The sequence below is a fragment of the Ascidiella aspersa genome, chromosome 4 (assembly GCF_963924565.1).
Source record: "Ascidiella aspersa chromosome 4, kaAscAspe10.2, whole genome shotgun sequence".
In the NCBI taxonomy this organism is placed as follows: Eukaryota; Metazoa; Chordata; class Ascidiacea; order Phlebobranchia; family Ascidiidae; genus Ascidiella; species Ascidiella aspersa.
This window is the reverse complement of record NC_139450.1, coordinates 4,744,603-4,761,712: the sequence shown is the minus strand read 5'-3', so window position 1 is coordinate 4,761,712 and position 17,110 is coordinate 4,744,603. Positions and strand designations below refer to the sequence as shown.

Genomic DNA, 17,110 nt, shown 5'->3' with positions numbered 1-17,110 from the left:
GATCACATAAATATACAATGTGTTAAACTGTATTATAAAAAAATGTTCCACCCACTTATTTAACTCTATTTTTTCTTCATGCATAAAAATCGATATTCTGTGCAACATATGTAGAAACAATTAATAAATTTCTCGACCTAAAAGAGGTCACACAACTTAAAAGTAATTGACATATCAAGTTAAGTCATTGACATGGTTAAAGATTAAAATCGGCTTATTCTATTCAAAGCAATCCTTTAGAATTACAAATATAACAACTGAACTTTGTACAAGTTAAGCCATTAAAAACCAACGACTCAAGTGTGCCTTGTTGGCAATCCATTAATCATTACAAAACTCTGGCACACAATCTTACTTGATTGGCAAGGCGTCGAATCATTTCCCTGACTTCTTCCACTTTTTTCCCGCGCACCACTTCGGTCACGTGATGTATGACGTCACTGGCCTGACGAAAAGTCGGGGCTAAAAATAAAAACGGGTCATTTAAACAAAGCTAACCCAATTTAAACAAAAGGTCATTTAAACAAAGCTAATCGAAAATTTCGACACTTTTACGTAAGTGTTGCCTTAAAAATAAAAATAAAACGATTTCATTTAACAATATGAAAATTGTTTTATCAGACCAATTTGATAATACCCGTGATCTTTATTAAATACTGTTTCCGTAAAAAAAAAACTGTTATTTAGTATGTTGGTTGCTTTGCAGACCGGGTGTGTTTTTTAAAGGAAAAAATGTTAGATTTGACGTCAAAATTGGTAAACGGACAACAGTGGAAAACTAATTTTTACCCCATAAAGATAAACGAACAAAAAATGACTAGGCCATTAATCTTTTCTCGAAAAAGATTAAACTTTTTTTCCAATCGGCAATTTTATTGCTTCCTGCAAGTTAAACACACTTTTAACCAGTTGGTTTGTCGGGTAATGTAAATAGCTTTGTTTTTCGAATGCGATCTGAATTATTTTGAATGGTTCGCCTATCTATTTTTATGAAATAAGAGAAATACCACACAAACAGTTATATGATAAAGAAACTATATTTTTTAGTATTACAAGTCCTAATGTCTTATTATGTCACACGTATAAACATTTCAAATTCCTATCAAAATTGCTTTACTATCTCGGTTTACTGAAGGAGTGGTTCCAGTTGCTTGCCTTAAAGCTTTACTGGTACTAGTGGTTTAAAATATACTAAAATACAAGGGATGCTAAAAAACTGTGGTTCGTTTACCGGAACTACTACGTATTATTTTAATCGCAAATTGCAGCATTGCTGTCCAAAGCGCAAACAAAATCACAGAGAGCAAAACTGATTGGAACAAAATTTTATCGACATCTTACACTTCCGATCATTTCTCGGTTCGGGGGAATTCCGGTTGTCGTGCGTCGTTGTTTCTCGACGTGACGTCATCGTTCTGGATTGGGAGCCCTGAAATATTGTGACGTAATAAAGCAAGGCTGAAGTGAACAACATCCTCTAAGTTTAACCACGTGGATAATGTTATACAGGGTGGGCCAGAAATAGGCTTACAGTTATTAAACTTTTTTTAGGTAGCATTGAATGGCCACCACGCTCACCTGATCTGACACCAATGGACTTGTGTTGTAAAGAACAAGGTGTATGAGAAGAACCCCAAAATAATAAATTTACTTTTCCTACCATTGGTCCACACTAAGCCTACCATTGGTTCACTCTGTAGAATGTTGCAAAAAACTTGCATGTTTTTATTTACATTACAGTTAATTTTTGTATACAAGTCACAGCTGGTTATTTATTCCAAATTTTCAATAACACCAATCAGAAAATGCTGCTGAAAAGTAAAACCTGGAACAATCAAAAGTATTTTTACGTCTCCTTTCAATGTCGCAATCTCGAAAGTAGTTTAATTAAAATTACAGTTGCACATTTGCGCACGACATCGAACGATAATCTCGGGTTTCTTACTGCATACTTGATATATGACGTAACTAAATTTTTAACCATTATTTTTTTAATTTAACATCTAAACAAACCTCGCTCGGGGGCGTCGTGGTGTTGATAGAGGATGAACGGTTTTCATTTTCTAAAAAAAACAAGTCTTTAAATTCTGCCAATGAATGATTTCAAAACACAGCATCGGGAAAAACTTAAAAAACCTTCTCTCAAATAAACTAAACGGACATGAAAATAGAAAGTACAAAAAACATATTTATTTGACAATCGTTTAATAATTTTACCCATCCCTGACTTTCGAGGGACAAAAATATGGGTATTTTGTTATTTATTATGTGAGAAAAACGAGAAAAATATTAGGTAATTTTGTGTGTAGCACAATATCATTTAAAAAAAGTTATATAACGTTAGCGTCAAAATACGATAACCATATTTTTTGTGTTGTGCAAACCCCACCTTCTATTCTCTGTAGCGCCGCCGGGTGGAAGGTCCACCTGCATTTCTCCTTCCGCAAGGTGGTATTGTCCGACCCGTCCAAATCTGAGGGGTTATACTGGACTCTGACGTCATTATTTGTCGTGATGCGGTGCACGTGACCTACCTTTCCGATCAACTGAAAAAAATAATAAAGTTTTTCACTCTGCGTAATGTTTCTTGTTTTTTGTTTGCAACTAACAGATTGCAGAAATATTCTTGTTTCTGCAACTAACAGATCGCAGCAATAAACAAAACACACCTAGAAGTCTTTTGTAAATTTACTTTTAAGAAATTTTCTGAGAACGTGGATTGTAAACACTCCAGTAACTTGGGATGCAGTGAAGAGAATTCGGTGTTAGGGGGATCAATGTTGACAGAGACAAGTATGCTTATTGCGCAATATTATCCACTCAGTGTTCCGCAGTTTGCACTGGCTAGGGCTGTTATTTAAACGTTTAGTAATTCAATGATTCTTGTTGAATTCCATGATTCAGTCGGCCTACACTTTTTGAGTCTTTAACATTTCTGTTTTAATGAACAAAACAGAAACGGAATTACTACTGTAGCAAGCCAAATAAATAAAATACGTAAAACTTAGTGGTTTTGTAAATTTATGTTTATTAAATGTCCGATAATATCGGATCGGATCCGATACCCGTTGCCAAGTAAATGTATCGGCGCTTGTTCGATACGAAATTGAGTTTGAGCTATAGCTTGCAATCAAATCCAGGGTTTTTTGTTTGTTTTTTTATCTTAAAACTAAAAGTAAATATTGGAGATAACTAAATTTTCTACGGGGAGGATTTTGGCTTCATAAAACAAATAAAAAAATTCGACAAAAAACGAACAAATAAATAAATTATTGCTACGGCCTACCAGGCATAATTTTAATCAAAAAATAGCTTTTCTGGTAATTATAATTGTTAACCAACGTTTTTCTTTTCATTGAATAAAATCTGATATTAAGAAAGCGACTTTAATAGTTGCCGAAACGTTGTAAAACAAATACAATTACCAAAGAAATGTTTTGATTATTATTTTGCAACAGTTTACATATCGTGGACTGAATAATATAATGTTTTTTATTTAATCTGAAAAAAAAAGCGACTTCACCGAAACGTTGGGTAGCAATTATAATTACCAAGAGGAGCTCTATTTTCGATACACACAGAAAAAAAATATTTCCACTGAAAAAAAACGACTTGTGTAGAAAACTTTGGTAAACAATTATATTTAGCAATTTATCCACAATGGGGACGATGGCATAGCAGTAAAACGTTAAACATGTTCAAATGGAACTCTAATTGTTTAATATAATGTATTTGGTTTTGCATTTTTTGTTTGTCAAGTATTTATTTCTAGCTTTTGTAATTGTTTCCCCTTTTTCTTGTTAAAATGCTTTTTTCTTGTTAAAATGCTTAACAAAAATTGAATCACAGCTAGGGGACAGCTGACTAGATGACTTAACAGTCTTTTGCCGCCCTCTGGAAACTATGGACGCTTCTCTAATTTCAAATTTTGCATGTATATTGCATATATTGTATATACCGTTGTTAAGAATTAAATTTAAAACTATCTGACTATCTAGCATAAAAGCGAATTTTAATAAACAAATAAACAAATATTAAACTTACGCTGGCCATTTTGTTGTGCCAGCCGCCATGATCGTGAAGCATATCGCGCAGTATTTCGGGAGGCAAGGTCACTGTGACCTTGTCGCCCACGTGGAACGGGCAGGGGGAAGACACGCTTGACTGCTCGCTGCTCCTGACCACGCGAGTTGCACCTTGTGACCGAACAATGGGGCATTGTTATTTTTATTCGGAGCAATATAAAGGTGAATTGTTACAATTTAGTTACTATAACTATAGGAATAAAAATATATAACATAAATCAGTGGTTCTTAACCTTTGACAACCTGTCGAACTGCCATATCATTCTGCAAGCTTTCGTCGGACCCTAAATTTTCGATCAGAATTTGTTTCTTCCTTCTATGTTTGTTATCAAATTGGCCGTATCCAGGATTTGTGTTTAGGAGTAACATTAAAGTTGTCATGGATGACTTAAATATGACGTCATAAAACATTTAATCTTAAAACACCTAGTCTAGCCAACCCGTGCGCTATAAATATGCAACTGAAACTGGGTATATCAAATTATAAACTTATTAAAAAAAAAAAATTAAAAAATATTTACTGTAAATTCAAACTTTTATAAATTTAAAAACCCTTATGTACGAACATATACAAATGTCACAATATTTATAACATGAGGTAGTACATCATGTTAACTATCTAATATAACCTTACAAGGACTGATAACATAATAATAATTTAAACATGTTTTTTGTGATACAATGCTATAAGGATAAACACCACAAAATGTATTTGAGACTGAAGTACCTTTAACAGTAAAAGAAAACTGTAGGTTCTCATAAATTCCAGAATGCTTTAAGTAATATAACACAAGGGTGATATCACTTTGATATTTGAGCGGTGATGTGACAATGGCGGCAGTGTTGCTTAAGTAATCATGCTGAACATGAAAGCTTGCATACATATGAACACGCTGAACCCCTGAAACAACTTCGTCGGACCCCAAGACTTCGACCGAGCCCTGGTTAAGAACCACTGACATAAATGAATAAATAGCTTCTACAGAAGTAGGGTTGAGGCTTCACAGTGATTGGTGTTTGTAAAAAAAATTGTAAAAGTAGATCCCAAAGTCTTGCATTTGCCCGGAAATACCCCTATTACTATTTTTTAGCCGCCAATAAAGACATATTAGTTTCGTTAGATATGACTGTTTCATTTTGTCACAAAAAGAAGCAAAAAACGAACTTGGGGCCCAGTTTTAAGAACTTGGGGCCCAGTTTATAAAAGAAATGGTTGGCTGGATGAAACACATGAGCGGGCCTTAGGTTTCCGACCCCTGATCTATGAAGTAAAACTTTCATTATCCCCCCAAACGCCAAAAACTTTATTTTACGATTTTCAATATGCCTAAAAATGTAATAAAAAATGTGTATGGTAAAACTCACTGCACGTCGAAAGGTGCTCCTTAAAGTAGGGGATTCCACTTCCGGGTGTGACGTAGCGTAGGTCGACTTTCCCACGGTGCCCGACCCGGTAGCGAGTGGCCTGGGGGACCAGGGGGGGCTGATGCTCCCATCTGACCCGAACGGTTCCACTGGGGTCAGAATCCGGCAAATTGTCACTATATAGGGGAAAAAATATTGTTGTAGTTTTTAAATAGGGTTAATTTCGGTTGTAAAGGGTATTTTGTTGATATAACGAAAAATATTTTTCAGTATAATAGGGACGTGTGATGCTTGACGATTTATTCCAATACCCGATAGCTCATATATTTACTAAAGCTTGTCAAAATTCTAAAATTAGTTTTTAATTATATTTGTAAGTTTTCTGCCGCCGATTAATTTGCGCATTTCTAAATAGAGATGTATTCGATACTTGCAATTTATAGCGATAGCCGATATTTTTACGAAGCTTGTCAAGGTTGAACTACAATTTGTTTTTAATTATATTTGTAAGTTTTTCGCCACCGATTAATTTGCGCATTTCTAAATAGAGATGTCCGACACTTGAAGTTTCAATCCGATACCGATACCCGAAATTTTAGAAATAAAAAACATCGCGATCCGATCTGCTACTAAATGGCGTTATTACTCTACCCATGCAATAAAATAGATGAAATTAAAAATGTTCATGGATTTTTTTTCTATGTCTTTAGGCCAAAATTTGCTTTATCGTACAGAAGTTAGTTATCTCCTGGCACTACTTTTTGATAAATTTGCCTTTCAAAGTAAAAGTCGCTGCTTTAAATCACAAATCATCGCTGAATTCCCTGTATTAATTTGGTATATAGGATCGGCACCGATTCCAGATAAGTATCGGACGACTGCCGATACCACCGTTTCGTATCGGGTATCGGTTCTGATACAATACTATCGTACATCCCTCGTGGAGTAGTGGGTAACTTTAAAAGAACACGGCCAACTTCAACGATTATTTGGACTGTAAGAAATAAACTTCAGACTGTTTTGCGACCAAGTCAGATTTATTCGATTTAAGAAAGAGTTTTTTTGTCGTAACTGGCGAGTGGCGTAATATTAATATTTCTCCTAGAATTTTCAAAAATAAATGGATTTTAATAAGTTTCGAAGCGGTGTAAATATTAACTCATAGGCAATATGGTTGTTAGTTTTTAAAAATGTTAAAGTGGCAGCTGAGAATAAAAAGTCCAAAAAAACCTACAATTTCAGTTAAAAAAAGGTATTTGTATTATAAAGCTAGAAATAATACACTTTACATTTGAATACCTTTAAACAGGGGTAAAATATAAAATTAAAAACAGCAGAGACGATTTTATTAAAAAAAATGTTGACAAAATGGCGCGGTTGTGTTACCAAGCTTTTGTAACTTGCTAGCGTTCTGTTGCAATAAAATCACATTTGCGTTTTTTGCGCAAATATCTCGGTGACGGAAATGCCTAAAAAAATAAATATATAACAATATAATTAGAAATAAATTGTATTGCAATGTTGACAAGCATGGTTGTACAATCTTGTGACTCTTAACGTATTTTGCATTTCAATATTGCTGAGAAAGTAAAATACACTTTCCTTCCGTTTCGCCAAAAATACATGTCATACCGGGACTTACTTCATACTGACATATTCATAACAACGTAAACTTCAAAAACATTAAACGATTATTTAGTACAGGTTTCCTATTAAAATTAGATCATTAAAACAGCTTTATCTGAAACGAAACAAATTGATTAGTATGATGAATATCTTTATTAAAACAAACAGCTAAATCTGAAAAATACAACATTTCCTGGCGAAATCCTTAGGGCCCTATTGCGCTACAATTCAAACTCTAAAATTGCCCATTTAGCAAACAGTAAACATTAGCTCGGAGCAGATTGTTCCGTCACAGTGACTTTGTGAATTGTTACGTCACGGCGACGACACAGAGGAGGTTGTATTCGTTTGAAATGGAGTGTTAAGTGACAGATGTGCAGAGTCATTTATCAAGCGGAGATATCCCTAGACAGCAGAACCAGTTTGCTGAAAGAACTGAGAGCTTTGGACGATTCCTTATCTTTCCAGGGGGGTTAACATCGGGACACCGCACCAACCGTTATGACCGCAAATGGCTTGTGGTCACGTGGCCGTTTGATTGACAGGTAAGTGAAAAAGAAGAAAGTTGAAAGAGATAGCGATCGTAGGACAATTCTGGGTGCATTAGGGCTGTGACGTCATAATGCAAGTCACCCAGCCCCTCATATTGTCTTCCTGTTTAATGCGTGTTGTCTGACGGGTGTAGACGCTGTGGACAACTTAAAGCCTTTTTTCTCCCAGTTTATATAAGTGAGTTTTGAAGCAAAAAAGGTAAAAAGTAACTATTTTCCTGATGCAAAGTACCCTTATAGTATCGGACGATTGCCGATATTTCCATTTGGTAGCCCCGATCCGTTATCAACGGACAAACCCAATCGTGACCTAATGGTTTTGGTTGCAGACATACAGTAACATATATATAAAAACAAAGATCTTTAATATTTAACTTTACCCCAAAGACGCATTTATATTCGAATCGGGATTTCGGTAATGCACACACAATATATATATAATAAACATCGTCAAAACCTCCCAACCTGCAAACATTATGTCGTGCACCTACCCCGGTGATCGAACTCACAACCCTCGGAACTCACCCCAATATGGTTCCTTCCCCATTCCCATCTTGGTCGCCCCACTCCCAATCGGTACCCCTCCTCACCCTAGCCCCTGGGTAAAGCCCCCTACTCTTGATGGGGGTAAGGGTGGTCCGGCATCCGACATCTTGTCTGCAACAAAAATACAAAATGTTGAAAAACATAATGAAAACATATTGAAACAAACAAATAGAAGAAACTGATCTAGCTTCGGAAAAGATAACTAACAAATATTTGAAAAAAAAAAGCATCCAAAAACGACATTTAAACATGACAAATTGTAATGTAATGCAGCTTTATAATGAATCTCAAAGCCAAAAAGGTCGAGTAAATCGCCGTCATCTTGATTGAGACGCTTCGATACGCGCTAGTGTCAATAAATGATGACGTCACAAGTGCGTATCGAAACGTCTTTTTGAATCGCGCCGATAACAGTTTACTTGCCGGGGTTAAAAATAACTCACGTGCCACTTTGAACCCAATTCTCCCGGCTATTTTAATGACACGAAAATATGTTCCCAGGGACTCCACCTCTCACGAGCCTGGATATTTATAGGGCCCTTAAAGGCCCCACCCTTTACCCAAACCACGGGTGTGTCCCCTTATCGCACCCTTTCTCTCCTTTAGATTGCTTAACTGTCACCCTTATGTAAAAAATAATAAAAGTTTGTCAATTAGCACTTTTGTAATGTTGATAGTCTTAAACAAAGGTTTCATAGACCAGGTTTGATTTCTTAAAACGCTAACAAAGGCGCCAAAAATTCTGCAGGTTTGGCGTGTGAAAAATACGCACAAGCACGTGGTTTAAGGGGGGCGAGCCATGAATGTCCACTGTTTATTCTATAACTAATAACAATATGATATTTACTTACATACGTGCTGTGTTAATGGGGTGAGTGTCAAACTTTCATTTTGTTTTTTTTGTAGAAATTATGTTGCGAATATTCTTTTTGCCATGAAACAACCATTGCGCCTTACCCTTTTATTGAATCACGTCTCACCAAGTAACCCACACTCATCGTAGCCCTTAAAGTTTGATCCGCTACCCCTTACAAACTTACCCGAACCCTTACACTTACCCCAATTACCCCCGTCACAAACTCACATAATAAACCACCACCCAATTAACAAACCCTTTTACCCTCAACCTGCCCGAACACAATTATGTTGAGTTTCATGAAAGGATTGCGAGACGCGGGCATTTGTGAGTTGCGCCAAATATCATTACACACCTTGCCAGCAATTATTGCAGTAAGCAATGTAGCGGACGGGGTTGAAGGGTTGTGGCGGCGGGAAGTTAACACTTACTAATTCACCCACCCACCGTAACCTCTCAAAATTTAACCTCCTGCTCTATCAAACTCACCCAACCTTAACCCCAATCAACCCTTTCACGAACATAATAAGAAAATCTCCTTCGATTAACCACCTAACCCATTTACCCTTTAGCCAAGGGTTTCGCAACCTTTTTTGACTTGCTACACCCTACAGAAATAATAAATAGTTCGCGACACCCTTGCTCGTGTTTTGACTGAGTGGTTAACTGTAACGTTACAACAAACGAGATTGAAACAGCACATAAACTGTGCAACAAGGTTGAAAAAACGTTTTAATTCGTGGCACTTTTATCGCACAAAAAAATGTATAAAGAAGCTTACCAATAGAGCAAAAAATAAAATCCTAAAAAATTTGAAATATCTTTCGGCACCCTTAAGCGTTAAAAATATCACCCCACAGTGCTGCGGCACCCCGCCTGAGAACCAGCACTGCCTCAACCCATCCAGAAACTCACCCCATCGACTTTGCGCAGTCGAACCTCCTGAACCGGTGTCTGACGTCATGTTTCCGGGTCATGTAGCACCGGGTGCAAAGGTCATAGTTCCCGCAGTCGGCACAACGCCACCTAGCGCCGCGGATGTTGTGACGTAGGCACGCGTCACAATGCGTTCCGGGGTGTTCGACTCCTGCAAGATAACATTAGACGTCAAGCGTAAGTTTTAAGTAATTTTGTATTGTAAAGAAAAGCTTTTCGTCCCCTTAACTTAACTTACTTTTTGAGATACTTACTTGACAATGGTCTTTCGTGATCACTGCGGGTGGTATCCCGCCATTTGTTTCTTGGGTAACAACGGTTTCTTAGAGGGCAGTAAAACTAAAACTACCGACACATTTATACTGATGTATAATTAATTACACTATTGACAAAAAGTTAAAATCGTTAACCTTCTGCCGATGCGCAGTTCAACTCTGGCCATATACCTTAGTTAGTGGCACCAGCTCCGTAAGGAGACCGGTTGTCCGAGGACTGGGTCTCAACATTACTGACAATTTAGTGTTTGGCCAATGGAAAGATTGCAGCCACTAGACCAGGGGTTATTAACCTGGGGTTCATGGACACATTGGGGGCCTTGAACTAGTTTTAGGGGCCCATAACGGCTACTTGAAATATTAGTGTATATTTAAGAAATAATTCTTTGTTTTAAAGAAAACAGTTTGATTAAAAATAAAACGGTTTTGCACTGAATGTATTTAGACTCCATTTTACTTTCACATATTTGGACCGAAATCAGTAACACTACACTGTGGCCGTCAATTTATGACGTAATTTTTTAATTTAAAATTTTAGGGGTCCGCGTAAAAAAAATTAAAAACCCCTGCATTACACCTTCACCCCTTACTTGTCGTTCTGTTTAAGGCGACCTGTGTTTTTTGCGAAATAAATCAGTTTATTCAAAACATCCATTCGGGTCAGCGGTTTTTAAAAGTTTGGTCAATGTATTTACCAGTAGCCAAAAAGCCCATGTACTTTTACTGCCAGGGTTTCAAATTAATATAAACAGCGCCACAGACAACGAAACATTTAAAATGTAAAAGTTTCCAGTCGGTTCTTCACAATCCCAAAGTTTGGGAACCCCTGTACCTTACAGAAACTTTCTACAAAAAAAGCCCTCATTATGGAGATCATACAATGTAAACAACTTGAAATTTAAGTTATTTTGTTGGACTGGGACTTCTAAATTGGATTTAAGTGTTTTTAAAAACAATTTTTTTAACTCAATAAGGAAAAGATGACGAGTAAAAACTTGTTTTTTTTTTGTTTTTTTTCTTTTTTGTAGGTTATAATTTATGTCGTTCTGTTCTAAACTTGGCCTTGATTTTCAAACCAGCTTGTTTCCGAAGATTAAAACACTAAGGACTTCGAATTAAAAAAATTGCTTGCATCGAACATTAAAAAAATTAAAACCAAGTTTTTTTAGTATATTTTACTGAGGTCATTTTGTCTGTAGGCTACTTTAAAAACTCACCGGCAGGCCCACTGTCCAATACCAGCAGATCATGGGCTCCCTTATATCCCACTCTGTAGTTGGTTCGTCGACCCGAATCCCACTGAACCACAACTGTCTTCTCCGGACTTTTACTTCCCGCGTATCCGATTTGGATCACTGTGCCGACACCTCCCTCGCCGTCATCCTGTTTCACAATGGAAGGATTGTTACTCAATAAAGCAGCTTTTTATTGTGTATAAAATAGGTGTATTTAGATCAGAGGTGGTTAAATTTTTTTTGCCGTTTTTTATGCTGGACCACAGTAGGCAAGAAAAGTAAAAAAAGACGTCATAAATTGACGTCACAATACAAATAGACGTACGTCCTCTAATTGCGGTCCAAAATGTGCAAAAGTGAAATGCAGTCTAAACAAATTCAGTGCAAAACCGTTTTAATATAGTTAAACTAATTTCTTTCAAAAATTAATTGGTCCGTTAAATATACACCAATATTTCAACTGTGGCTTTCCCCTAAACCCAGTTCACGGACGCTTAAGGAGTTCAGGGATCCCAGTTTAAGAACCCCTGATTAGATTTAAATAACTAATTGTTTAAAATTGGTGTTTAAAATGATTTGACTTACAATAGACCAAACTTATTTTGCAATTTTTGTTGATAAAATTTGGATATTTTTCTGTTGACAATGGCTTGACTTAAAGTAGGCTAGGGTTATATTGTACTTTCTTAACTTAAACCTAAAGTCATTTTAAAATAACTTGTTTACGATAGAGTGATATTCTAGTAAAAATTAAGTGTTTTAATTTGATAAAATTTGGGTATTAATTTGCTAAAAATGACATATGTTTGATTAACTTTTACTTAGGCTTATTTTGCACATAATTACCATGATCAAAAGTAATTTCAAAATCATTTGTTTAAAGTGTTTAAATGAGGTAAAATTATGGTATTAAGTAGATGCATATGAATTGAATTAGCACTAAAGTCTATTCAAACGACTGTTTTACAACAGTGTGCAATTTTGGAGTGAAATTTTAATTTGGTCAAATTTGGTGCATTAACTTAATCACCTTACACTTAGGTTATTTTACAAATGTTTTACTTACAACTAAAATTATTTCAAACTGGCTTGTTTGGTTGTGATTTTCTCCAACCAAATTACAGCCGTCAGTCAATTTAAAAATTTCCACTCACGTCCTTATTAACCTTAACGTCTCCTCATACCATTGGAACTACAACAGACAGAGAGTACGGTTGGGGTTTGAATTATTCACAAGAGCAATTAACGCGATGTGTCATCGGGGCGCGATTCTCAATAAATTAATCGAATCTGTGGCAAGTATAGTTAGTCCCGCTGGCTCCGCAGTTCGTTCGCAAAGGATTAACGCAATTAGCAAAAGAGCCAAGAGAAAGATCACGCCTCTCTGAAGTTTCTCACATTTGATTTTTTAACTTTTAAGACGTCAGCGATATATGAAAGGATCATGTATCGAGTGATATTACGTTTTAGGTTCATTCAGCCTGACAATATGACAAAAAACAGTTCCAGATATTGCTTGACATTCAGCTGTTAATGAATATGCTTAAAATAATGTTCATGGTTTCCGTCGATTCAAGACTTGCTTGCTCAAAGATTATTATAAAGTTTGTTACCAAAACAATGTTAATTGGAAGTCTTTCGATTTTGTTGGAACCAGTTTTGTTCATTTTGTGCCAAAAGTATTTTTTTTTGACGTTAGTGAATAAGATATCGAGTGATTTAAGCGTATAACCGAAAATCGATTTTATCAAACTTGAAATAATGTAACAGTCTTAAAAAAATATAAAGAAAAAGCACTTGAATTAGTGCGCAACAATTCCCAACTCTTTTTATCCGAAACGTCCCTGAAACTTTTAAAAATATTATCATCAAGATATTTTGCACTAAAAGCAATTGCATTGCATTCAAAAAGGGCCATATTATATTAATTCTACATATTATAAAAAAAACAAAGATAGGCAACAAACCTAGCAGATGCAACTTGTACGGAAAATAATTATTTTAATTTACTGCTGTTAGTTAAGTGAAATATGCACACACACGTGTGTTCAACAACTGTGATCAAGCCCTTCTAAAGTCGCTTATTGACCAACTTGAACGACTTACGTATCATCGTACACCGGAAGTCATCGAAGTCTAACCGAACCTGTCGATAAGTCTGCGGTGGCTTCCCGTGTGCTATTGTTAGTTCTTCATATTTCTAGTTTAATTTTTTGCTAACACTGAAGACAAATCTTTTAAAAACTCCAAACAAGCATAAGTATTTGCAAAAAATCATGCGATTTATAAGAGCCAAAGTCGAAGTAGGAACAACTCAAACCTTTGAATTCTTTGATCCGCAGCTTAACATCCGTCCAATCACAGAGTAAAGCCGAAACGGCATTTTTATTTAACAAGCAACAAACAGCTAAAACTTTAATATAACGTAAAGAGGTTCATCAAAGCATTTGAAGACTATTTTTTGCTCTTTAGTTCAAAGCAACGATGTGGTTAAGAGTATAAAAAAGGCATTTTAATAAACAAAACAAAAAACAGCTAAAACCCTATTTAACCTAAAAAACTAAATGTAATTTAAGCGCTTAAAATCCGAACCTTTTGACATTTAAATAAACAGTAGCTTATGCAAGAAGACTAAATTAGAAACGGCATTTTTATTGTACACAAAACAAAAATTGAAAAACAGAATTTTATATAGTTCCAAACTTACATCCTGAGCTTTTTTACATGAGAAAATAAACATCTAAAATTTCAAACTAAAAATCCCAAAATGTTCACATAGCTCTAATACCATGCCTATCTTGCATAAGGCGAGTAATACCAAAACGACAGTTCTATTAACGAAAACAAAATTCAAAGTTTAAAAAACAATTTTTTAGACGTTCACGCTCAAAGTGTATTTTTATCATTAAAGTAAACGGCAGTAGTAGCTTAAGCGAAGACACCACAGAGTAAAGCCGAAACGTCATTTTAAAACCAAAACAGCGGCCAGAGGAACTGGAAAGTTAATTTGGTAGGGTAAAGAAAATAGCTCAAACCCAGCGCTTTTAAAATACAATTTTCCAAGGGTTCGCAATACGCTGGCAACTAACGCCTTCTCTTTTTTACATGACAGCTCACAGCAGCTCTGGCTTGAACGAGGACCGTTCGGTCATTAAGAAAAGTGGCTCTGCTATGCATTATATATGAGCGGTGGCTTCCTAAAGGTGAATAGGGGTCTCTTGTCGTCTATAACCTTTTTTTCCCCGCATCGCAAGTCCTTGAGGGTTCACGGGCCAATTTTAAACCAAGACGGCCGGAAATGTCAGGTTATTGGCAAGTAGGTGCAATATTAAAGGACGTTTATTGCGGCTTTTAACCAAATTCTTATAGAAATGCAGCCCAATCAGAATGAGAGTGGCCACAATGGCTATATTCGGCCACACAGCAGGCAGCACTCTTTTCCGCTCAAATATTGGCCAAATTTTACAAAAATGTGTAACAAGCACGAGTTATTGTGGCCTTCGCTAGGGCTCCGCAACTGGTGTGCCCTAATAAAATCAATTCAAAAACCCTAATAAAATTAATTCAAATACATGTTAGCAGGTATGGTGTACTAAACAGGACACCTGAAAATGCTTAGAAGGGAGGTTTGGATGTATTTAAGTCATTCCGAAAAATGATCCAGAAGTAAAACGCGCAGCAAAATTTTAAGAACGTTGCGAAATTAAAAAAAATGGTAGTTTGATTAGTTAGCTCGAGCTATTTTACGAAAGCTAATTCGAAGTGGCCTCAAATGTTGGCCAAACTCTTCCCTCTCGCTCCAATTAGCGCCTGGAAGCAAGTTGTCTGCGGTAAGGTGCTCCTTTTAAATCCCCCGGGTGCTTGCGACAGCCTAATATTAGCTGCAGGTAAAACCGTAGTGACGTCATCAAGGCAAGGGGCGTATAACGATTTGGGGGAGGGGACGGGTCGCTAATATTAGAATGCGTCGGGCGATTGACAGGTGGATTAATGTCAAGGTAATTTGAAATTTTCGAAATAACTTTAAGAGGTGTGTGTATAGGCTGGAGCTGGGCAGACTACGGCCCGAAAAACAATTTTATCCGCTTGCTTTCTATAAAGCTTTTTAAAGTAAAAATAAGCCTTTGGCCAAATAAATTACGTCATTTGATATCGCATCGGATCGTGGAACTTGTTGAACTACGGATCTGTAGTTGAAATTTAGTCATTTTTTATTGGCCGATCAAAATTGACTCGCCTGTCTGATTGCCTGTACGTGTTTTCCTACCTTGTGATTATCTTGTTTCTTTTGCCAAACATAGTTTGCATGTACAACGTTCCTTATGTATTTTAGCTTTAATCTTCTCTTTTATCGTTGTTATTTCCTATTTTCTGTTGTAACCTGAGTTCCTTATACCTTCAGGGTCAACTGACTCGATAACCATTTTGTGGTTCTTCGTTGATCCTTTGCTACTGTGTTCGCATTGTAGCAACAAATAAACAGTTATCAGATTTTAGATCTCCAATAAACACCATATTCAACCCATTTATGTTTTCTACCTGAGCGTGCTTCAGTTTTAGACCTCCGAGCACTTAGGCGAAGTCTAAGACGGAAATCGCTAAGTTTCGAGTGTTTCCAAATGAACCTCTAATAACTTGATGCAAAACCTCGCCTAAAAGCTTTCTATTCTCGGTTGTTTTCCGCACCAAGGGCCTCAATGCTGTGGAATGCTTGGCGGTAAACAACAACAATTTCTTCGTTGGGTAAAATCACAACAGGCCAGCCTAATTGGCAGTGTTGAAAGACTTAGGCCAATGACTTTACTTGGGTGCACATAAGTCACTGTTTTCTAATGTCACTGTTTGTCTAATGACTTGTCTTTTGGACAAATTTGCTTAACCTGATTTAAGTATTTTGGACAAATGTTCTGACTTGACTTAAGTCTTTTTAACTTGATTTAAGTCTTTTGGAGAAATTACTTGACTTTGACTTAAGTCATCAAGTCAAACGACTTGAGGTGATTTAAGTGTTTTTATTTTACATTCTATTATAAAATTGATCTAGTTGTTTTAATTTTGTAAATAGATAAAGTTTATACTGAACGATTAGGCTTAATACATGCTGCAGTTGACTAGCTCTAAAAATGTCCCAAGTGGGACTGTTTTTCAATTTGTTTAACAAATGATTTGACTTAGACTTAAAGTCGTTCAAAATGACTGGTTTACAAACTGCTAATTGGCCTCTTTGTCCACTTCTAAAGCAAGCTACCAAATCTACCGTTTTTACGGTTTAGTAGAAAGATGACCGGATATTTTCGTATTTTTTTTTGCAAACAGTTTATTTCGAACAGCTTACATACTTTTTGTATATATAACTTTAGAAAAAAAGTTATAAGGTAAACAGGTTCAGTATTCCTGAATTAACTAGGCTCACCTAAAAATAAATACCATATTTCCTAGGTCTGTAGCCCTTTTTCCTATTTCAACTGCAAAGTTAACTTCAAGATTTTAAATAGGCTGCTTTGCACCTTTTTTTCACAAATGAGACGCGTTCAAAATTTCGCGCCGCCAAAATAGAAGGAATGTGAGATTGATCGCAAAAGGGCCGCGGTGTGTTAGTCCTCTGTCGACGCCTTTTTATGCGGATGAGGTCGAT

At 36.2% G+C, this 17,110-nt stretch overlaps 1 protein-coding gene across 1 annotated transcript in view; it reads right to left on the bottom strand.

The window, feature by feature from the left end:
* LOC146146762 (uncharacterized) overlaps nt 1-17,110 on the bottom strand; it is a 39,493-nt gene that overhangs the window by 7,716 nt on the left and 14,667 nt on the right. The window contains exons 3-11 of the mRNA XM_083387052.1: nt 11,458-11,623; nt 9,945-10,116; nt 8,153-8,284; nt 5,451-5,626; nt 4,045-4,196; nt 2,390-2,546; nt 2,014-2,063; nt 1,342-1,429; nt 356-462 (exon numbers count right to left, since the gene is read on the bottom strand). Of these exons, the coding sequence (XP_083243178.1) occupies nt 356-462; nt 1,342-1,429; nt 2,014-2,063; nt 2,390-2,546; nt 4,045-4,196; nt 5,451-5,626; nt 8,153-8,284; nt 9,945-10,116; nt 11,458-11,623 (1,200 nt within the window). The remainder of the gene's footprint in view (nt 1-355; nt 463-1,341; nt 1,430-2,013; nt 2,064-2,389; nt 2,547-4,044; nt 4,197-5,450; nt 5,627-8,152; nt 8,285-9,944; nt 10,117-11,457; nt 11,624-17,110) is intronic.